This window comes from Melanostigma gelatinosum, assembly GCF_949748355.1.
Source record: "Melanostigma gelatinosum genome assembly, chromosome: 17".
In the NCBI taxonomy this organism is placed as follows: domain Eukaryota; kingdom Metazoa; phylum Chordata; class Actinopteri; order Perciformes; family Zoarcidae; genus Melanostigma; species Melanostigma gelatinosum.
Genome location: NC_136650.1, coordinates 15786666 through 15811431, shown reverse-complemented (window position 1 = coordinate 15811431; position 24766 = coordinate 15786666). Strand labels below are relative to the sequence as shown.

The 24766-nt window shown below is 43.6% G+C and overlaps 1 protein-coding gene across 1 annotated transcript; it reads right to left on the bottom strand.

The window, feature by feature from the left end:
• Window positions 1–6371: 6371 nt before the first annotated feature.
• rims3 (regulating synaptic membrane exocytosis 3) lies at window positions 6372–24439 on the bottom strand (the record flags this gene model as incomplete). Its single annotated transcript, XM_079288591.1, has 6 exons — window positions 6372–6584; window positions 6662–6801; window positions 6906–7007; window positions 7622–7734; window positions 7813–7954; window positions 24175–24439. 6 exons carry the CDS (start codon window positions 24437–24439, stop codon window positions 6372–6374), a joined length of 975 nt encoding a protein of 324 aa, XP_079144717.1.
• Between the last annotated feature and the right edge of the window lie 327 nt (window positions 24440–24766).

Genomic DNA, 24766 nt, shown 5'->3' with positions numbered 1-24766 from the left:
CAACATTTTAGTTAAGCTCTCTACACCTCTCCCACACAAGCCACCTCTCTGAGTCATCACTTCTCCGAAAGGCATTTCTAAAAATATTCATTTTTATAGATGCATGGCACCATTAGTGTGTTAATAATTTCAGTTTAAACAGTTAAGTTATTGTGTTGCCACTTTGAATGTGAGGGGTAAGAGCTGAAATAGAAATGAATGAACATACAGGGCATAACATTCATATTAACTGCTGCCAAAGAGCAAGCAGTACAGCCTTTCACAACTCAGCAACTTCTCTACAATTTCCAGGTTTTTCCTTCAGATTTTAGCTCATTTTGTGGCAGTTGAGGCAACAGTGTGACTGCAGCAGTCACTCTCTCCGCTGAGAGCAATATCATCATAAGGCAGCGTGTCGTCTTCGCAGTGTAACGGCAGATCTGTCAGCTAGCAGGATAAATCTATGTCTGTGGGTGATGCCTTTTAAGTTTAGTTTGCGTGTATTCAGTTCCTTTTTTTGTCTGGTATATTTTCTGTGAAATAAGAGCAATTAAAGGAATGCATCTTTTTATGTACTTGTCAATCAAGCTATTGTGTACTTTATTCTTTATCAGAATATCTTTGTATAGTGTGTCCCTTAAACAACATTGATGAACATGTACTGTATATTAGTTCTGCATTTCTTTTCACACGCTTTGCCCCTTTTGATTTTATGTCTCCACAAGTTAGTCAATTGTGTTTGAGAATATGTAACACATGATACTTGCCTCTGTGAAAATATACAGAATAAATATTGTTTTGATTAAATTCTATACATTGTGTTGATTTGAAGGTCTTCCGTCCCAAGTGCTGACATTCTGCTGGCTGTTTGAGTAAGGCTTATGCATGAATTGAGGTAGAAAACTTCTTTTTTTTTTTAGCCTGGGACTTTACAGTTACAAATACACACCTGACAAATGTTTGTGATTCAAATGAACTTTATTGACTTTGCGTCCAGATGTCAAAGGGCATGCAAATACAGGCTTCTGAATCCAAAATTGTTCTTTTTTTTTCCTCAGTTTGGTTCAATTTTCTTACAAAACTACGTGCACCTTAAGTTATCAATTCTGCAGCGTACAAACCACAAAAATACCAGTTTTACATTATCAAATACTGCACATAGAAACCATTTACAAAGCACAGGTATAAAATTACAGCTCCCTTGTTCCTCTTTGTAAGCATCCTTTCCTCAGACGGTCTGCTATGCTTTGCCCTTTAAAACGTACACCGTGAGCGCTCCCCGGTGGAAAGGTTAAGGCCGGTTAAGAAAGGACAACCCATCATCTACCAACACCAGCAATCCAATTCAACTGGGCTGTTATTTCGCCATGATGCTTCCATCCGTCTTTAGATTTGTTTCCCAAGATTTACCTCAGTGTTGGAAATTGTGCTTTGCTGGGCTTGATGAAGATGAAGGTTGTCTTGATAGTGGGGAGGGGAGCTACAGTGGCCTTAATATAGTTTGACAGACAGCTAAAAGGACAAAATGGCTACTGAGGAGACTTGTGCTGTGATTACCGACATTTATAGACGTGGACGAAGACAAACATGCCTCACTAACAATTTGCCCATCAGCTCAGCTGTATTGCCCGTTTTGCTGCTACATCGGTAAACAGACATTTGGAATGCATGCTTCGAAAGAAAATGAAAGTAAACTAAAAACTCCCAAACAAAAATGTGTTGCTCATGGGGGCGATCATAAAATAGCAGTTGTTCACAATGCATCACATGCTCTGTTGAGTCTGAATTGCTTCAAGTGCTTAAAACTGGGATTTGACTTTAAACCGTATTCCTCATCATGTTGTGCTGACAGATTCAGCCGGAGGTCTCCACGACTAATTGGTGACACAGAGGCCGAGGCCAGATGTGCACGCCCCGGCAACAGTAGAGGCTGTACAGGAAATGGTTATTGCCACAAGAAGTATTTCAGGAAGTGGAAGGCTAAATCTGCTACTTCAAGATTTTTGCATCTCAATGACTTTCCTTTGACGTTGTACTGGGTCTAATTGACGTGATCACGTGTCATTATCATAAGTATTATCACCATAATCATACCATCAGAAAGATTAAACACATGAAAATCATCAGAGTAACCATGCCGCGAACATTTTCAAGCTCAATTTTAAATATTCCATCTGCTTGATAGATAAATTGAGTTAAAGTTAATTGGTATAGGGGGGGGGGGGGAGCAATCTTTTATGCTTGAAACCCATCGTGGCGATTTAAATAAATACAAATGTATTTCGCCAGACAGAACTCTTGCTTGTTTCAACCACAGAGCTGTTCTTTTTTTTTAAATGAACACACAAAGAATAAGACATACAGTATACAGTACAGTAAGAGTAGGGGCCGCCTGAACCACCGCAGACGAGGTCCCTGGATAGTCTTCAAATCGACGGTGTAGCAAACAAGATGACAAAAAGAATTACACTCAGTTCTGGTGTAAGGATTAAGAAATACTATCATAAAACTATAAATATACACATATATAACTTCGGTACAATATTTCAAGCAAAATGCATTTGTCAAAACTTTCAGTTGTGTGCTACAATAGTGATAGCAATGTCTCCTACACAAAATAAGGCCATTGTAAACTGAACAAGCCCTCATTTTCGTGAGAAATCTCAAGGCAGGTTTTTTGCCTCTCCTCCTCCTCCTCCTCCTCCTCCTCCTCCTCCTCCTCCTCCTCCTCCTCCTCCTCCTCCTCTGAATAATACCGCTCTCCTTACAAAAATAAAAACACATTTCCAACATAGCGCTCAAGAGACAATTCAGGTCGATTGAAGATGCATTCGAAAAGTTTTGCACACAATAAAGTTGGGTTCGAGAATGCTCAATGTGGATTTAACAGGGAAGCAAGCAAGCGAATGGGTTTTTATTCCAAAGCATCCGTAGCCTTTTCATTCAACCTCAAGCTGCTACTATCGTTACCAATCGGAAACAGTTCACCCAGCTCCACATGCTCCACGCTGTTTGCACCGAACTCCTCCTAAGTGTCTCCAATTGACACTCTGATTAATCCAACAACCTGACAACCTCCTGTAACTCTGCCCTGCCGTGGTGAACCCTGCTGCTTGTGAGGCTCCAACCTTTTACAACTCATTTAAAACTGTGTCAGAGTAAATCAAATGACCACGTATGAGACACGTTAATCACGTGTAACGATAACAATTTGCTCTAATGTAAGGTCAATTCGGTGTTAATGTTCATATCTGAAAACCCTGATCCTTAAATTCTCTTCACTGTGGTCCACAAATTCAGTTAACTAGTGGCTTTTTAACAAATATTTACACATCTAAATATCGCTCTCACTCACATCTCGCTGCTCATTATTATCCATCACGCAGAACAATAAATGCACCCGACTGAAAGACATACTGTACATCCACACTGCACTTTGAAGAAAGGCAATATATGAACTTTCCATTTGGTTGCAGGAATCAAACGATTTGGACAAATCTGCCAAATGCCCTCCGCTCTCCTTAAAGCACAAAACATTCAGCAGGGAAGTTATATAGATCTTGAAATTTCTTTTCGATTTCTTTTTTTTCACATTCTTTCCATTATTTTCCCGCTCGTCAACCAACGTTTCTTTTGTCCTCACAAAAAGACGCGCACTGAAGAGATTGTGTGCAAATACCAAGAGTCCGAAGTTGAACATCATGCCAGCTGTCCACAAAACTGGATACAAATTAAAAAGGTACATAAAATGAATTCATATACATGACCATACATTTAATGATCTGGCAAGGGATAGCTCCAACACGTAAAAAGAAATTGGAACCCAGACCTTGATGGTTCTTCTAAAAAGGGTTCTATACATCCCTTTATCCAAAGTTTAAAGAGCGCTAAGTGTGAATTATGTTGGTCTGTTGTGCTGACGAGAAAAAGTGCCTTTGCGTTTTCCCTTTTTGCAGAAAGATGAAGAGGGGAGTGAGCTACAAAGTTCACATACGGTGGTGATGAAACCAAACGTGAGCTCCTAAACATGCACAAGCTGTTAATAGCCTGTAACGAGAACGTCATCGCTCCTAAATCTACGAAAAATACAACTCTAGCGTCTTTATGCAATACACAAGGTTTGGCGTTGGTCCCAAGACAGACAGATTAAAAAACACGACCGTGAACCGTAAACACCAGTAGCTGAGTTTGCCCTGCTGCTCCACTGCCGTCGGTGAAGACTCACCGACTGTACATTTGACTTGAACAGCCAGGACAATATTAACTCTTTTTGTGTGTGTTTTCAAATGCAAATGAAATACTTCGACTGATAAGAACAAAGTGGCATTGGCAATTGTGCGAGGTCAACATTAAAAGAGAAAGTTCGATTTTCTCAAAAGAGGAGAAAATTGAAATACATCACATACACAAATGCATCATAGCAAATGGGTTTTTTTTCGTAACACATGTCTTTATCCTTTATGTTTTGAATATGCCAATGTTGCAAAATATTGAAGTTCTTTGCAAACAATTATTTATTATGATGCTCCGATTTAAGTGGAAAATCAGTGGCAGCACTGACCCGTTTTAGCTGTCCTAGTAAGCCTTTACACTGAAATTCAAAATACACTTGAATTACATTTCCATGCTGGCATTCAATTAAAAGATTCAGAAATGCAGTGTGACCAAACTATTGTTTTTTTAAATAAGCAGGTAAAATAAACATAGACAGGTAGTCAACCGCCGCATCTTTGTAATTCAAACATAATAAATATGTTTCAGTAAAGTGCCATCTTAAACACAAACCCGCTGCCTGACATAAAGCAAATAAAAAGGAAATAAAAAGAGTGACGTGTTGCACCTGAAACAAGTAAAACTACCGTACATAGCAGGTTAACAATCAACCTGCTAGAAAAGTAACACTGGCATTACAGTCAGACATATATATCAATTCAAATCTCGATTTCAATATACAGGTTAAGTTACAGTAAGTGTGGCAAAGAGGGGTGACCAAAGAGAAGGGTTAAAGGTTGTAGTTGGTACCAGCTGTGTGGTGTGTTTGCACCCGTTGGCGCGTGAGAGACAGAGGCATGCTCGCCACCTGCCGACCTCCATCATTCAAGAGTGTGAAAATCAAAAAGGGGGAAATCAACAGGAAGTTCAAACAAGTCTGGGTGCTGGTTTTTCAGAGGGAGATAGAGAGAGATAGAGAAGTGTGACTGTGGCACAAGAGCCCCAGACTTGCTCGACACATTTCCCAGAATGCCATTGTGCTGTGTGGCCTGTGTGGCATAACAGTCCTTTACTATAAAGATGAAGGCAGGATCAGATATTTAGTCCACCAGCGAATGCGTAGCTGGCTGACTAATTTGTTGTCTTCCTCTGCAATTGGCAATGATAGCGGTCGCCCCCCCCCCCCCCCCCCCCGTCACCAAAGCGGCATCCTCCCACCTAACTCAGTGCAGTGCACTTATTGCAAAATAAAGTGGCGCTAACACCTGTTACATTGGTCGAGGCAAGCTGAATAAAATGATTGAAGCGCTTTAAAATGTCGATACAAGGGTTGCAAGCAAACATGCAGAATGCAGCCGATACATATATAAACACAAATAAGTATTTAGCTATCTATTCACATATACATATATATTTATATGTATATATATATATATGTGTGTATCTATATTTAAACTCTGCCCTGTGAAACTATAGAATAGCAGTGTTGCTACCTCACATAACAGCCATTATGTGAATACCCAAGCCTGTTGCCCAGGTATGTTTATGTGTTTATGTCGTTCTCAGCTCATGTGTGTGGAATGTATGTTCTTTTTTTTGCATTACATCTAAGTCATTGACTCTGCTACATATCCATACTTTATATTGTATACTAGTTCACCTACGACTTATAGTATTAATAACAATAACAATTGCTTTGGTTTTAAAAAATAAAGTTTTTTGTTTTTTTCTTAGTTTGGCATAGAGAGTTTAGAAACTGGCATCAGGATGAACCTGGGATGAGTCGTGCCACAATCTGGTACATTGGAATGCAGACTTGCTGTGTCATGGTAGGAAATGCTGAAATGGGACGGCGAAAAATGCTACATGTTCTGGTAAATTAAGTCGACTTCAAGTTGAATTTGCTTTGCTTTCTCAAAGCAAATCTAGTGCGCGAGAGTATGGACGTGGTGAAGGACACGGCAGCGTGCCGGTGTGTGCGTACTCATGTGGATGAGATCAGGTATTTGCACTTTTACGTCGACTGTGTCTTCCTCCACAGACCGCACGAGAGTATTTATGTGTGTATGTGTATGCCTACCTGTCTTACGACGCTTACAGTCGTCGTGTATATACAGTACGTGTGTCCGTGTCTGCATGACTCTGCCTGTGCCCGTGCATTGTGGGTGTCTACTAGGTGTCTAGGTGCACGAGGGGCTGGTGGCGCTCTCCAGGGAGGACTGGGAGAGGCGTCTGGTGAGGGGTCCGATGCTGGGATCTGCCAGAGAGGAGGTAGGGAACAGCTTGTACCAGCCGCTGACTGTGGCAGACAGGTCCAAGTCCTCGAGAAGGATCTGGGCCATTCCCATGAAGCACTTGTGGTCCATACGCCCGTAATCCCCCCACACTATTACCTAGAGGGAGAGATGAGAATACATTACACATACAGTCCAGGTAATGGGACATTTTAGAAGTCAGAGTTCTGCCATACCTGTAGGACTTTGCCCTGAGGACTGTCATCAAACAACAGAGCCTGCTGGTAGGTGGGGTCCAGATTCTTCTTCACTACTTTGGTTTTCTTCTTGGCCAAGCAGAGGCCATTCTCCAGCACATACACCTTCACGTAGGTCGCTGCAGGCAAAGCAACGAAAGACAACACAGTGATCAGATAGATCGGACAAAAGAGCCAAGTCGATGGAGGTTTTAGCGCAGAAGGTGAAGGCAGCTCAGAGTACCTGGGATGTTCTTGGAGCCCGGTTTGGGGGTCAACCGTCTGGCCTGGTTGACCTCCACCTCCAGCTGCCCTCCTCTATCTACCATGCCTACATGGACATCCCCTGTAGAGGGACAACACACCATGTCTAATAATCCAAGAGACATATATGTAACATCACAATGAAAAACTCCAAACATTGCTTCACTGATGTTGCAATGGCCAATATCTAACTGCAGAGGGCGACACAGAGCTGTACGTATGTCTTCACAACCAGGTATGTTGGAGCGCAGTGCTCTGTTCTGTTGTTTCTCACAAGCGATGACCTTTGCATGAAAGATTCATACCTCATGCAGGAATAACTTCACCGTGCTGAGTGACTACACTCGTATTGTGCAGTATTTTTAGATGCTGCTGCGCATCTCACAGTGAATATGTTCGTATAAGGCTGTAGATTATCTTCTCTGTCATCCTGCAACAATATTGAGATTCTCGTGCATTACATCTTTAATTACCTATGATTGTTTTTGCATTGTTTAATATACCTAAATCTTGCCCTTACAGTAATCGTTAGAGACATTTCCTGTAAATCGTAATAAAATTGTACTTAAGGCCACAAAAACTATGAGTGCAAAGCATCTCGTAAAATCTCTGGAAGACACAAACTATACTTGACAGTAATGAGATGGACTGAAGAGGAAAAGATGATGTTGTTGGTCTACTTCTTTAATGGCTTACCCATGGGGGGTGTAGCTAGTGTTTGCCGGCCGACAATCTGAGCGGGGCCTAGTCCATCCAGGAAGTCACTGAACTGGCTCTCAGGCCCCAGGCGTGTGGTGGGGAAGACAAACCTGAGCGGGGAAGAAACAGAATAATGGGACACTGTCCACGCATGGACGAGTGGACGAATGGCTGGGTCGGGTACTCACGTTCCATCAGAGCTATTTGAGTTGGTGCTGCCGTCAGTTGAGTCCTTGCTGCCCTGCCGTGTCACTCGGTTCCTCATCTCCACCGCGATGCCGGTCTCCGTGCTCCGTCGGATGGTGCTGCGAAGCTTCTTCGTCCCGCCTTCTGAAAAAAACAACAACACAGAGGCCACAGCTCCGGCTTTAAGCGACCTTGTTTTGTTGAAGAAAACCATCATATAACTTGTGAATCCAACTGTTGTTACAATCTTAACTTCCATGATTGCAGTAAACACGAGTGTTCCTCTTATGTCAAAATATCCAGAATCATTTGAGACGTAAAACCTCATATCACAAGTAAACAGTTAATATGTAACACATATTCTGGTACCAAACAACATTCTTGAGAAGAGATTAGGGGCAGACACGGGGGCACCAACCAAACAACATTCTTGAGAGGTGAGCACAGCAAAGGAGGCGTGAATGTTGACGATAAGAGTGATCTGTGAAAAGCAGTACAGGGGAGTCGTTTCAATATACTGAACTGGTTGATGTTGGCTTGATCTTATTAAAACACTACCCGCTGGTTGCATGCGCCAGTTCGCCGTCTCTTCTCGTCATTTTGCCACAACAGTTTCAGCAGGATGATCCACTAAGCATAGTAATCAGAGGAAGTCGTAGAGCTGTCTGATAAGCAGGTCAGGTATTACACAGGACCACAGTGTCTGCATGATGAGCATTTCATGGGGACATGCTGCATGTACATTCAGGCACAAATTGGTTTTTATGAAAAGATCGGAGTCCCCACATATCTTGTCCTGCAGATATAAAAATAAAAGCAGATGTTTCCACCGGCAGGATTTAGAAGTTCTCAAACAGTTCCCTGAATGCTTTCTTAGTCATCGAGTTCATGAAGACCGCAGATGGATGTTTCTGTCAAACGTTTTTAAGTCTGTGAGATGGGCTGCACTATAAATATCCACAAAGTTAGCTTCTTTTTTTTTTAACTCACTAGAAATAAAGACAAATTCAGGTTAGCCCTGAGAACACCCATCTCTCCACTTTTTATTTTGAAGCAAGTTCACTCGGGCCAGAAGGCAATCTCATATAATTTCCACTGGGACGTCCCCGCGCTATTGTAAACATCTCTCTCACGTCACAGGTATTACTACGGCCCATTTCAAACAGGTAAAGCCCATTTTACAATGGGTGCTGTGAGTGGGGCGCAATAAGCTTTTAGGGGGACTCCTGAGCCTGACTTGCGAAGTAGAACACACACACAAATTGGTGGCTTGAGGAATGTTTGCGAGTGGTGAGGTAGAGAGAAAGTTAGGAGAGGCTGAGCTGAGAGGGGGACGGAGGGAGGGAGGGGGGGTGTTTAGGTTTTACAGCTCTGCTGACGCGAGGAGAACGGGAGCGAGCTGGAGAGCTGCTAACCCCACAAGAAGCTTTCAGGGCATCATCCCCAGCAATGACACGGTGGATCTCTGTGTGACTTGACACACCGAGTTCAAAGTAGACACAGTCAAAGTGCTCTGGGCTCAGGCTGTGACATGGAAGGTTGCGCACTCAGACAACACTTCGTTTATCCCTTCCGTCACGCCCATATTTGTCTCGCCATCCTTCTTGCAACAATAGTTCTTAAGGTCCAAAGAGGCAATGCGGGCTTACGTCTCTCTAATGCACCTCAGGGAAACGCACACTGATGCATGTTTTTTGATGATAATTGTTAAAGTTAAAATATTTTCACGGTTTTGCAAAAACAAGGATTAAAAGACATCGCCTTGAATTCTGGCAAATTATAAAAAACTTTAACTGACAGTTTACTTATAAACTGATTAATCAAGAAAATAATCATCACATTAATGGATGAAAATTCATGAAAATAATCATGTATTACATTCATGTATACGCACAATGATATGTTCACTGGAGGAAAAAAATGCTAATTTGCAGTTAATATTAAAACACTGGAGGATAGAGGCTGGTAGTAGAAAGGATGTAAAAGAGAGGGGGAGAAAGAAACACTTTCATTCTCCCTGAGGTCTACAACTGTCAACAATATAAAAACATACAATTCCCAAAGCCGTTCAACACAATGATCTATAGAGACACATGCAGACATCCACACACAAACGTCATGCTGACAGTTGGTATCGCGAGTGTCGGTACATTCACACCTCCGTGCAGCATCTACACTCTAACTGCACGGGAGCAGCCTGGGCTGCAGGGCGACAGGTTAGTCAGACGGGAGGAGGAGAGCGCGGCTGTGAGGCCTAAAGACCTCCACAAAGTCTTATTTCTAGGACTTCCCTTTAACAGGAGCTTTCTAGGCCAGCACATTAGGGTTTTAAATTCTTAAAAATGTCTTAAACCTTTTACAGACATCTCTAACTTGTTTTCCTTTTAACATGTTAATTGGGAGGTGAATCACTGGAACAAGGAAATATCACCTGCTTTACGTTGTTGTTGCGACTGCATTTGCGGTCGTACACTTCTTCTCTATAAGGAGACTTTTAACAAGCGGTTGCTTTATTGTTGTCAGTTAAGTGCACACCCAGTCACAGCTGTCCCACTTCATTAGATTAGCCCGAGCAACTTTAAGCTCATTAAGCATCCTTCGCCGTGCCCGTATCTCATCGCCATGACAACCGCAGACACCCCGCATCACCACTGTCACTATGGCAATAAAGAGATAGCAAACAAAGCCACTTGATGAGACTTCGGGGGGAGGAGAGGGCTTTGAAAGAGGGATGAAGAGTGAAACAGAAGAGAGAGGACAAGCAGAAGTAAGTGTTGAGGAGAAATGGGTGAAGTGGAAGATGAGAAGGATGGGGTCCCATAGGTGTTGGACATGAGGAGAGAGGTGCTGCCTTCTATTTATAATCCTGCAGTCAAGAGTGTGTGTGTGTGTGTGTGTGTAAGAAAGAGTGTGTGTGTGTGTACATGTTTGTGTATGTAGGTGTGTATATACACGTGTGTGTGTGTGTGTGTGTGTGTGTGTGTGTGTGTGTGTGTGTGTGTGTGTGTGTGTGTGTGTGTGTGTGTATACACATGTGTGTGTGTGTTTGCAGCATCACACCCAGACAAATTCCATGCCCTCCTGCTGCCATGACAACCCCCGCCCTCAGATCTGGACCCAGACAATAACCACCTGAGACAAATGGCGCCATGGAGACAGCCTAATCTCCCATCACTTTTTTTAGTTTTTAATTCATGTTATTTATAGAGGCAACATTTCACCGAAACTTCTGCACTTTGCACCGACACCAGGAACCAAACTGGTGTAGAGTGAACTCTGCCCGGCTCATAGTTGAACCACACGGGCCTGCTGGTCCTGAACACAGCTTTTAAAACTGTTATTCGAACATTATCAACTTAAAAGTGTGTTTGATAAAAAGCATCATGGTGGTGAAATGTGAAAATAACCTCGAGAGCGAGATCATACACACACACACACACACGAGTGGGACATCCCCACCGTAAACTCAACTCAACTGTACTTAATTTAACTTCATATCCACATGATACTCATTTGTCAGCCCCCCCAGTGATCTCCTTCCTATTTAATCCCCTCCTCCTCGTCTGCGCTTTCCCTCCATTCGTTTCCATGGCAATGCGTCTGCATTGCACCAAGAGCCCCGGCTGCCGTGTTCACTGATAAGCCTTTCCTCCTCACTCTGCCTCTCCTCGCTCGTATCGTCCTCTCGGCCTCACTCCTCAATCCGCCACCACTTCTTTTTTTATTTCTCCGTCTTTCGGATCTCACAACACTCTTCCATCATGTATTACTGCTCTTTGTTTCATTGCTGTCCTCGTCCTATATAAATATACATTTATCTGCATTTCCAAAGTCTTTCTCACTTTTATTTTCCCGTTACTCAAAGTTCTCCGTCCATCTTTACCACACTAACTTCCATCTCTTTTCCCGGTCCATCCCATCTAAATTATTTAGCGTATGTTCTCCTCTCCCAGCTGAACCAATATACAGTGTCAAATGCAACACACATCCTGGAAGGAGTAATTAGAGGAAGTCTGCCATACATGACAAAAATAACAACATTACATAAGCTGTTGTGTTTCACCATGCTTGAGGAGACGGGGGTCTTTTTTGTGCTACAAGGCTATATAAAGTGTCTCCTGTTGGCTAATACAATGTCCCAGAAGAACACGCTCATTCATTGAAACTGTCATGCGGGCCACATGTTTGATAATCACAATAAGGCAAGATCAAGTGACAAGATTACGCTGAGAGGTAGACAGAAGTGACGGGGATGGTGAGAATTAAAGCTTCAGTGGAGAGAATTAATCGCAGAAAAGGTAGGATTACTGAAAACAACACCAACAATGCAGAAAAGAGCCACACACTGTGACGGCATGCACAATTGCACATGATGTATAGCTTCACTGTGTATGTGTGTGTGTGTGTCTGTTCAATAGATCATTAAAGCTGCTCTGACATTTGGAGAGAACACTGATGAAGCCTTTCTCATTATATGCCGTAATATAGAAAGCTGTTTTTAGACTCCCCGGCTGCGCCGACATGCCTATTGGATGCACCGGTGACGGCAACGATCCACCGTGCCTAGCAACAGTAACTAAGCGGGAATGTTGGAGATGAAAGATATGTGGTGGCGTCTTCCCCGCCGGACGCCTGCTAAATTTGGACAAAGGGAAGATTCAAGGTAGAAGAAGAAGTAGGAAGAGATTATGTAAATGTTGGGCCACATTCATGCATTGTACAGTGACATAAGATTCAGTAAGTCACAGTATAGAGTATATGTATATATACTGTGACTTATAGACATTTTTAGGCGAAACAAAATGTTACAACTAACTTTCATGGAGTTAAAACTCAGTGTGAAAGTTGTAAACAGGGACAACTTCCAGACCGGACAATGCCGTGGTAGCGACCTGTCAATCACAAGGTAGCCACGCCCTAAAGCGTACCCTGCTTTATGGTCTATTTCACTCTAAAAGGGACCATAGTTCACGAAATGAACATCATGCTGTGATGAAGAAGACTTGAAACTGGCGATTGTGACTGTAAACTCATGTTCATATAATGTTTAATGAGGTAATATATTAAGTCAGAAGTAGGGTCATTTTTTCCATACAATCAAACTTGTTCTTTGTTTTTAGTCGCCCCCTGATGGTCATTAGACAGAATGCAAGTTCAAGCCACTTCTGCATTGGCTTCACTTCTCAGATCCAGATGTTACCGCCTGATTGTTTCCTGTAGAAGGATCCCATCAGCCCACTTCACCCAAGTGATAGTAACTGTTTCATGCACATTGGGAGCCTAGACAGGACATCTCTGGTTAAAACATGACAGTGTGAACAATCAGAAGCCTGACTTTTTCTGTGCTTTGCTCAAGAGCACACAACATCTCTGTACCATGAATACAAAAATAATGCCTCAAGTTCAGCAAGTAGAACATTTCTTTTTACCGTTAAAGGCTCTGAACGGATTTACTTATCCGGCTTCTTATTGTGGGCAGTGTGAATTTGCGTTAGCACACAATTTTTTTTAGAACTGTTTTGGTTATTTTTCATGACATATTTCTGTATTTCTGTTTTTTTAACGATGCTTTTTACACTGGTTTGTTGTGGGCGGGGCTTAATTGGTTTGAAAAAGTTATGTCACGTAATTAAGTGCTCCAATCACAATTCAGCATTTGAATCTGATTCTGATGACAACTGATAAACAGCTTGGCCACTGTCAATCGAATTGACGAAATCCCACCCACACAGTCCTGATGGAGCAGGTTAACCGAGTGTTAAAGTTTGACATTTGGGAAAGTATGCCAAACTCAATTTCTTGCGGTTGGCTTCGCATAAAGACTGGAAACAAGGGGAAACAGCCAGCCTGGCCCTGTCTGGAGTTAATAAAATCAGACTACCAGTATTGTTCTCTATTACTCAACCATTTATGAGACACTGCCAGCATTCCACTTTTCTTAGACAGTTATTCAACTCTAAGAGAGCGTGCAAAAACAAATAAATCTGATGGGGAGTTAAGTGGAGCTTAGTATCCTAAGTGTTACTCTTTCCTTAATGATAATGCATGGGAGATAAACAAAACTAATCTCCCCCTGTTGTCTTTGTGTGCGTGAGAGTGACATTAACAGCTCAGGCAGGGACATAAGCCAGGAAGAGGTCAATGCAAGGGGATTAGTCTTTCAGAGAACCGCAAGGGAAATGATTTCTTGAAATCTGAAACCTTCACGTATGGCATGATGTCTGTCAGCGAGTTAATATGCCACACGGGCTCCTGTCTAATGACAATTAATGACAATGAGGAAAATAGTAATCCAATTCAGATATGATTTCCTCTTGATTGCTCAACTCGGAGGATGATGGGCAAATGATGCAAGATGGCCGAACGACTTATACCGGAGATGCAGATGAGAAGAAACAGACAACATCAAATTGGTAGAAACTAACATGTTTCACAAAACCTTCCGTTGCACTGAACATCACTTTCCACAAAGAGACAACAGAATAATATCTGGTAAACCGCAGCAAACGGTCTTATTATGTGTTAAAAGTCCAAATTCTGCCAGAGGGATGAGATATTTCCTTTTCCTTCTGATCTAATTGAACTACTTGTCTTCACTTCACAAAGCAGAATAATGAAGACAATTCCCCTTTGTAGAAAGAACATTGAACTTAGGGCAAGAAAATCCCTCAGACCAATCAACTTACATTCAGCAGAAAGGAAATCATCTCACTATCTTGTTCTGTCTGAATTAAGAACGAATACCATTTTACAAAACCAGACAAAATCTCAATCAATGTTTCCTGCAGTGCAGCAGCAGCAGCAGCCACCCTGTTCTATAACACAGATTTAGAACTCAACCTGTATATGTTCTCATTGGCTGAGGAGGAACTACAAGTGTGTGTGTTGCTCCTATGCACCAAAAGCTGCTCTCCAGTCCACCCTTTCTTTCACAGCAGCACCATACGGCAAATGTAAGCAGTGTGTGCGTTCTGTATTAGAGTGTGTTTACAGCACTCTTACATCAAGAGGAGTGGTAATGATACCCTGATCATAGGGCTTTTACACACAGTCCCTCATAAATGCACACAATGCACTTTTGAGCTCGGTGACACACACTGCCACTTATTGCCTGTTAAAGCCTTGCAGGGGTGCCTGTAAGTGCCCGTGCTCATTTTCGACCCGGGTTGCTAAATCTGAGAGCTCTTACTCTGTTAGTGTGGTTTGCCAGATCGGCTAAAAGCCCCCCCAACATATATGGGGAAAGAACACCTGAGTAGGTTCTGGTGTGTAAAACACTGACATGATGTAAAGTGCATCAAAGAAGAAATAGCAACTCCATGAGCTCCAACAAAGCACAAGCTTTGAGTTGTTGCTGTGAAAGGAAAAGTTTTGGAAATATGCATATTTGCTTTCTTGCGGAGAGTAATTTGAGGCCACAGCCAGACGCGGTTTCGCTTAGCTTGGCACAAATAACTGGAAGCAGCTAGCCTGGCTCTGTGCAAAGGTTTAACAAACATCTACCAACGAGCATCTCTAAAGCTCACTGTGTGGGTTGCCAGGTCTTCTTTCTTCTGTCCCCCTTTCTAAGCTGCCCCCCCCCCCTCTAAGCTGTCGGCACCGGGTTGCCAGGTCTTCTTTCCTGTCCCCCTTTCTAAGCTGTCCCCCCTTTAAACTGTCGGCACCGGGTTGCCAGGTCTTCTTTCCTCTGTCCCCCTTTCTAAACTGCACCCCCCCTCTAAGCTGTCGGCACCGGTTTGCCAGGTTCCCTCTCCTCTGTCCCCCTCCCCTATCCCGCTTTTCCTACTACGCATACTCTTCCCTCTATGCAGATTCCTGGCACCGGGTTGCCAGGTCTTCTTGCCTCTGTCCCCCTTTCTAAGCTGTCCCCCCCTCTAAGCTGTCCCTTTACTGTTCTCTTACACCACCTTTCTTCTGCCGTACAAAGGGTTGCCAGGTCTTCTTTCCTCCGTTCCCCTCCCCTATCCTGCTTTTTCTATGCAGATTCCTGGCACCGGGTTGCCATGTTCCCTCTCCTCTGTCCCCCTCCCCTATCCCGCTTTTCCTACTACGCATACTCTTCCCACTAGGCAGATTTCTGGCACCGGGTTGCCAGGTCTTCTTGCCTCTGTCCCCCTCTCTAAGCTGTCCCCCTCTCTAAGCGCAACAACGCAACCACTGAACGCAACAACGCAACTACTGAACGCAACAACGCAACCACTGAACGCAACAACGCAACCACTGAACGCAGCAAGCAACAATGAATCGCAGAGAGAGAGAAAAAGAAGAGAGGAAAGAAGGAAGAGAGAAGAGAGAGAAAGGAAGCGAAAAGTAAGAGAGAAAGGAAGAGAAAGAAGAGAGAGAGGAAGAAAAGGAAAGACAGCAAAGTAGAGAAGGAGAGGAAGAGAGCAAAGAAAGGAGGAAGAAGAAAGAGAGAAAGAGAAGAAAAAAAAAAAAAAAAGCTTCCAGCGATGGACCCACACAATTGGCCAACAACGAGGCCGCTCCCTCTGCCGTCTTTTGGGGGTTTCCACGATGACCGACGTTGTCCGTAGACCAGCCTCGGATCTTGCAAGCAGATGCCAAGTCGTTCTGCTATGAAATGCTATGAAATCAGACCAATAGTAGCCACAGCATCACGTGGGGCCGCGGATGGCCCAGCAAGTCCATCCCTTAAACTCCTGACAACCTAGCAGTCGGTTACCCAATCATCAAATGACGCGCGACATCCGTCCGCCAAGGGCGCTTCCTCGATGCAGCTCACGTCTGGGCCACCGCAATGCCATGGCTTTCTCGTTTCCCATTCCAGGAGTTCAGCTCTCCTGCAGACACCCGTCCAACATCGGTTCGGCCATATCCAATGCCGTCTTTAGACCCACGAATCCTCACTCGATCTTGCCGACCAGCGCACAGGCTTATTTTGGGGGTTCTGCAAGGCCCGGGAGCCACAGTGGATCCTCAGCTAAGCCTCCCCCAAACCGCATCAGGCCAAATCTCCATCAACCATTCCTCACACTCCAAACAACCGACGAAGGCTCGCTCCGGCCGAGGTGGGGGCCTAAGCTAGTGAATTGGCTGGTTGCAGTAGATTATGTAAATTATGTGGTTCTAGACCCTTAGTGCAGGTGGGGAACTGTGGCTTGCAAGCTCACATGCTAGCCAGGCAGGACACGCAAGGACTAGTACATCATTTCACTCATTCAGAATTTAAATAAAGAGGGGGGGAAAGTTCTCTTATTGCTAACTGCATGCTTACTGTTAGTTAGTAACTCTCTGCCTCTTCTGTCTGACTAGAAACTGCGGTTTCTACAACTTCCTTCAACTTCAGCCATCTTAAATGCTGGAGTGGCCAGACTCCAACTTGCAACCTCACAGTGACAAAACAGACACCAGGAAGTGCCTTCTTAAGCTTCAGCTGGGCTGGTAGGTGGATTTTGTTACCTTCGGACAGACCCAGGCTATAGCTGTTTCCCCGTTTCCAGTCTTTATGCTATGCTAAGCTAAGCTAAGCTAACTGGTGGTCGCTTCATATTAACATACAGACATTAGACTGGTATCAATCCTCTCGTGTGACTCTCAGCAACAACAAAAAAGCAAATATATTTTTTTTAAATGTCAAGATTTTCCTTTAAATATAAAGGTTGCCTCAGATTGAAGGTGCAGTGCCTTACAATTTCACACTTTGTTGAAAGGCTGTGTTTTTCCTGTAGACACATGTATATGCACACAATAGCAGGTATACAGGCACAAAGGAAGACATTCACAGTTGAACGGTTCGTCTGTCTGGCTAAGAATAGAGCGTGGAGCATGGAGGAGTCGGTGGGCGAGATCAGGAAAACATGATAGACGCTCTGAGTGACAGTGGAGAGCAAAGAAAAGATGGAGATGAAGGGAGGAAAGATAGCAGAGAGAAAATGAAGATGTCAGTGAGCTGGAGGAAACACAAAGAGGGCGACGGGGGAGTGGAGGGAAGCTGATCGCAGGTCAGCTTAGCTGGTGTTTGGTAGCCCCTAAAAGCACCGGTGGGGAAGAGAAAGCTTTCAGAGACACGAGTAAGGTTTCAGTTTGTGTGTGTCAGGAGAGCCAGAGACTCAATATGCTTAAAAAAAAAAGAATCGAGGTGGGGTGAGGGAGACTACAAAGCTCAAAAAGACTCAGAGTATTTTTTCCAGTAGTCATAGCGAGACTAAATAGCCATCATGTGTAGTCCTCCTGTGAAATAGCTATTATTATGAAAGCACAGTTACCACAGGTCGGATGATTCAACGACTTTCAGTGTCGCTATTCTAACGATCCGCTGCTTTGTATCCACTGTTGCTCATTTTGCTCAAAAGCCGTTCCTGAGCTGTCATGATATGTGTGAAATTCCCTCTAGGTACGACTTTTCCCTCGAAGGGCCCGATCGGCGTGAGCTCTCCAAAATTCCTAAAGTGTGTTGCTGTGACTCAGGAGGGCACGAGTGAGTCACCCTGAAAGAGCACCGAGTGCTCCAATGCCAGGTCTAGTCTCTGGTCTAGGAGACACATAGGGGCCCACTGTTTTCGACCAGTGGACATACTCCTCTGGGAACTTTAACTGTGTTATTGTTGGGATTCTTTCTCCTGCCAAAACCTCCCTCGTCACTTTCATGTGCTAAAATATCACAAAGGACAATTAAAATATATGGCAACATAATGTACAATATACAAAACATGATTGAAAGTATTTAGGGAACTAGAAAGACCTTTCATGTACACTGTAGTTCAGGCTAACTGATCAAAGCAGAGCTTTGGCTAAACATTGTACCGTCAACAGTATCAGCACGTCTTTTTGCTTATTTATGTAATAAACAGAACTGTGGGCGAACGTAAGCTGAAGACAGAAAACTCTGAAACGCCATCGCTGGGACTGTGAATGACAGAATTAGTGAGATATCATGATTTATGTTGCAAGCATACGTAAGCACATTGTACCCCAAGCTGTTTTGGACGAGTTTCTGTAGTAGAGAAAGCTGCATCGCTTCGGTAAATGTGCTCCCACACACACAGAAACAAAGCTTAGAAAAGGGATTTCGTTCCTTGTATTTGGCAACAAAACAGAACAAAATTCATGGCACTGCACTTTGGTGTGTGGCACTGAATGAAGCAGGGTTTTTTTCACAGCCAGGCAAATAAAAACAGAAACACCTGTGCTATTTTATTGAAACGCAAAATAAAAGAGAAGCACGTTAACATTAACGGCAATGGTGAAAGCCTCTTCACACTCCCAGGTTGGAAGTGCAGTTCCAGTCTGCCAACTCAGATATTTGTCTGACAATGTGTCTGCTACTGGTCTCAGGACAAAGTTGGAATCAATTCAAACAGCAAAACAAACAAGTATTCTCTTCCTGTGTCACATTTTTCCTTCCCTGTGTCTGCTTCTTTTCAGTGTCTCTGGTTTATTTCCAACAGTATCTGCATCACCACAGAAATATACACAAAGAAGACGGAAAGATTTAAAATGAAGAGCATTTGAAAGGAATTCAAAAGGGAGGGTTGAGAAAATAAAGAGGATGGGTGTTGAGTGGGTTTAGAGAGCTAAATGGAGCACTGAGATGATAAGTCAAGGATGAGGCCGTGTTCAGCGGCGGAGTGACTCACCCGTTAGACCTGGGAAATAATAGCAGGTACTAAATAGAACGCAGATCAAAGTGCCATCCTCAACACTCGCCTGTTACAAAACCCAGAATAATGAGGCAACGGCACAGTGGGAGTCGAGGCCGTGAATGGAATTACGTCAGGAAAACTGAGGCACGACGTGGAAGAAAAACAAACATCGTCTTAATAGGAATGCATGAAAATAGCCCATATCAAAGGGTCTAAATATGGAAGCACACTGTAGTAATCTCAATCAGTTTCTGCAGTCACGTGCATCTGTGGGCAACGGGACAAGATTCTGGCATTGGAAGCGTGCTGGTTTCCCTTCGTAGTCCGAGCAGTTTTGATCATGGTTGAGCAGTCTTTGGTTGAATGCAGGTAAACGGTCCATGAGAAGAGGAGAAGAGAAGGAAAGCATTGGCGGAAATGCAGCCTAGGAACTAACCGGCTATCGTCTGACGAAGATTTGGCTTTTTATTGGTTTAGAATCCGCTTGTAGACTGACTACTTGTGAAACAATCCGTTCATTGACGAGCCCTAAATAATCTGAGGAATGACCGTTAACACTAAGAACTGTCAGAGGTCGCAGTTGCTGTCGAAAAATGTTGACAAGGCCGCAGTCTTAAAGAAATGTTCTTGTCCTGGACATCGAAAGTCAATTTGTGTGCAGATGTTTCCATTGGAGTTTGTGTTCCTAATACTGTGAATCAGTTCAGACATTTACTCAATTATTTTTGCTATTTGTGTACAGTGGGATATGGAACAATGGAAAAAAGCTTATTAATTAAAGGAATTAAGTTTGTGAGAGTTTGAATACATTCCATCATTATTACAAATATTGTGAATGTATTGTTTCACCCCTGATGAGGACTACGTACTATAAAAGGCCAGATTATCGGACGAAAATCAAACCAAAGTTACCAAAAGTTGAAAGCCAACTAAGAACCTCTGATGAGAAAGGCTCTACTATCCGAGGACAGATAACGGCTGCGTCGCCAAATAGAAAACAGGAATTCTCCTTTTTCAAATAAACTTCCTTGCTTGCATTAGAGTTCAACGGGACAGATTCTGACGACAGTTGTAAATTGACTGGATCCAATTCACAAAATTGATCACGGCTAGAACATACCCTGCAGGAACTCTGACACAACAACAAAACCATAACCACGTGACCTCCTAATAGCCCTTTAATGGCGAGACGCTGACATATCACCCCACTGTCTCCGTTCACTTTGTCGTTTTTCTTCATGCCTCTTTCAGCCTCCTCAGTGTTCACTAACTTTCTCTATACCTCTTCAGTCATCCACTATAAATCGTATGATTTAGAGCAGAAAACAATGATTTTAAGTCACTCGATAGAGGACTGGTAGTGATCTGATATTAAAAGTCATAAAAGGGCGCAACAAGAATAATGACTGGGAAACCAGAATAAATGCAGTGAATAGATTTTGTGGCGAAGCTTTGGTCTCTCTTTGGTTCACTTTGCAACCACCATAACATACAACAGCAAGTTATTCAATAGTATCAATCAATCAACGGCAACAAGACATATGGTTAGTTTGTCTCTTATTTAGCAAAATTAATTCCATTTATTTTTCCCATTTCTGCACCCTAAACTTAAAATACTTCCCTCACACATCTCTTCTCTGGGGACCAATTCATCCAGTAGCTTGTCGGCTATTAGGTGACCCACCGAGCGAAGCCAGGGACCGGCACCTGGGCCGACCCGCCCCGTCAACCAATCGATGCGCGTGTCACTCGGTCCACGGAGCGGCGACAGCTGACCAGATAGGGCCGGTAACGCCAGGAGCGAACACGTAGAGGGACCCTAATGGAACCCGACCGGGCGAGGAGGAATGTTTGCCTGTCACTCTGTCCGTCTGTCTGTGTGACCTTCTGTCCGTCGAGCTGGTTATGAATTATAAAGTAGGGAAAACCACAGATTGTGGTTGCCTGTTTCGGCCTCTCTGGGTCATTGAGAAAACAGCTTTGTTTGTCTCCGGGAACCAATTTCCAGACTCAGCCTAGTAAAGTTGTGCGGTAACAGCTTATAACGAGTATACAGTGACTTGTTGTTGGATGGATGTTACGTAAAATAATCTACATAAAACACCTGGATCGTCATTTAATTTACACTTAAATCATTTGAAACCTTGTTGTTGTTGTTTTTAGCCTACCTGAGACAATTTAAAATAGGATTGAATCAATCCCCCTTTTTCTCCCCCAATACAAATACATGAACTCTATAATAAGTCCAGATCCAATACCAATACTCTTTTTCCCAAATGTTCCAAGAAAACTATCATGCGGGATCTCGCGATGCTATAGCTATAACAAGATGTGATATCGATGGAAAAGGAACGAGCAGTGCATGATCCTGTGATTTTGTTCCAGGCATGAGGTGTTCTTCTGGCAGCTGAGAACATCTAAATTTAGACACACCACTCGTCTGCTCTTCCTCTTCTCTACATCCTCAGCCCCTCCTAGCCTCCTCATCGACACTTTTCCCTCCGCTGTGCTCTCCTCGTCAGCACGAACACAGAGGCATGAAAGCTCCTGTGGTGAAGATATTGACAGTTCTTCCTGCGTCAGACAAGTGTCAGCTGTGCCTCAGTGCACCGAGCTCTTTGTGCGCGCACGCACGCGCGTGTGTGTGTGTGTGTGTGTGTGTGTGTGTGTGTGTGTGTGTGTGTGTGTGTGTGTGTGTGTGTGTGTGTGTGTGTGTTGAGTACGGGAGCAACAGCCATCCTCACACAAATGGGAGACAGAAGCAGGTAATGATACAACATAATGAAACAGGATTTAGGTGAGTGTGTGTGTGTGTGTGTGTGTGTGTGTGTGTGTGTGTGTGTGTGTGTGTGTGTGTGTGTGTGTGTGCCTGTGAATGTGTCCCTGAGTTCATCACCCATTAGCGACACGGGGACCATGTCAGAGAGGAATAGAGAGACGGACCTAAATGGTCTGGTTGTATTTATTCTCAAAATCCAGTGAACACTGAAGTTATGTGAGAAGTTCAGATCATTCATTGGCATGAAGGAGCAAAAACCTGCCAAGGATTGAAAGTTAACGCTGAACTTTGCTTTGTCAGATTCTAAGACCTATTTTCTCATTCCTTGAGGAGATATTTTAACCAATCCCAGTCTATCGTTCGCAGGCATATATCTTGGGTAGCTGTGAAGACACAATTAAATGTTAATGTTTTAAGTTTGCAAAATATATTTGCAAATTGAGTTCATTGTTGTTTTAGTTAAGAATAAAATGTCTTTTAGGAAATGAGGTAGAATACGCTCACAGTTTAAAATGAATTATTTAGAAAAACACGATTTATTTAGAATCACAATTGAGAGTCTTGGACTTTGATGTGTCACCACTGGCATTTTTGTTGTGTGAGATTTAGTGCTCCATACGATTATTTTCATGATTGATTAATCTGCTGATTAAGTATTTTTAATTGTAAAATGTTAGAAAATAGTGAAGTTCATTTGTGGCATTGTTCACGAAAAAGTACTGAAATAATGATAGAGTTATCAAATTACTTTTGAAAAAACGTATTTATATACACCAGGTATCATTGTTGGTATTGGCACAGAAACTCGGGTATCCTAAAGCAGCAATGAACATGTTTTTAAACCGTACCCAGCCTGCTCCACAAGCAGGAAGCAGGAAGCAGCAACGCTCAGATAACCCTCAGTAATAAGACGGAATGTTCTCGCAGAATTAGACGTGCATACTGTACAACCACAAAGCGAGCAGGCAAGCAGAAAGACAGCGTTCTGAAAAGGTGACAGTTCAACGTATTGGAAGGTGAAGCAGAATGTGCTAATGGGATGCTAGGAGCTGAACAACGCCCTTGTTAAAGACTTTAACTGCGTTGAAATGTGTAGCATGCCCTGCTCCTCCTGGCCCCGCCTCTCAGCCTTTACCAAATCCTCCACGTGCGGCCTGTTTTTCCTATTTCCCCACCAGAAGTGCCTGTGTTTGCGTACGCTGCTGAGGCACAAAGCAAGAGACACTTTTGTTGCAGCTGCACAGTTGCTGTAATTACACCCCACAGGACGCACACTAGAACATAGAGCCGCTGTCATTGACAAACAGCCTCCATGCACACGAGCTGCTACAGAGCTAAACACACAACAACAACTAATTACATCGATAATACCACGAAAGGTGAAGCCAGTAAGAGCTTGTTGAATTAGATATTACAGGTGGCAGTGCACCATCGAGTACCCTTTGGAGTGGATTATGCTAATGTTATTGTGCATTCACTGAAACAAACAGTGTCGGCATTAGTTTAACAATTTCACTGCATTGGGAAACATTTCATCATTTTAAAAAGCACGAGGAGTATTTTTGAAATGTTAATGCGAAGCCAGGATAATGATTAAATGTCTTACCAATTAAGAACTGGAAATAAATGTGATTTGCAGCTTTAAATTTAAACTCAAATTGAAACAAAAGATTGTTGTCTCCACGCTTTAGCCAACAGACAAAACTGAAGCTGGGGAGAGCAGAAGAGAAAGGGAGACGGAAACAGTGGAAGCAGACAAAAAAAAAGAAGAATGGAAGGAGGGATAATGAGGAAAGGAGTGGGCGAAGGGACAAAAGGAGGAAAAAGTCACACTAAAGCTGAAACGGTGGCAAAAAAAGGACAAGAGAGAAGCTATCTTGGGGTATAGAGCATTCGACGGGGGCTCAAACGTAGAGAGAGCGTAGAGGAAAGAAATCTTACGAGTTTACCTCCAACAGAATCATTTCAAACTGTTCACTGACCTTGCTGGTTGAGCTGCTGCGTGCTCCTGCTCCACTGCGACAAGCCCACGATGGCCACCATCTTGGCGCCCAGACTGGATCGCCGCTTCTTGTTGCCGGCCAATGACGTGGAGTCCGGGCCCCCGCCGCCGGGACTCTTCTCCAGGCTGTACATGGCCCCCGAGATGCTGGAGGAGCGCACCACGTTCCGAGCCGCCGCGCTCAGCCCGCCGAGGCCGCTCATCCCGCCGGGGCTGGGCACCTCCACAGAGCTGCTGAGCATCATGGTCCCGCTGGACTGGAGGGCCGGTAGGCTGGGGGGGGGGGGCCGTAAAGATGGAGCGGGGCTGAGGAGGGAACAAGAAAAAAACGGATGTTAAGGTGAAGGTGGAAGTAGAGAGGAGGGGTTGAAGGACAGCTCAAATAAAAAGGGGCATCTTGGTGTGCAGTGTGTCTGAAAAACTGAATAGTATCTTGTCTTACAGGACATTGAGTTTAAACTTCAACCTCAAACGCTTTCAATTTAATTCCCCACTTATTGCAGAGGCAGCAGAAAATGGCTTCCTACTCCACAAAAGACTAATAAAGAGTGAAAAGCTGTGAAAAATGTGTT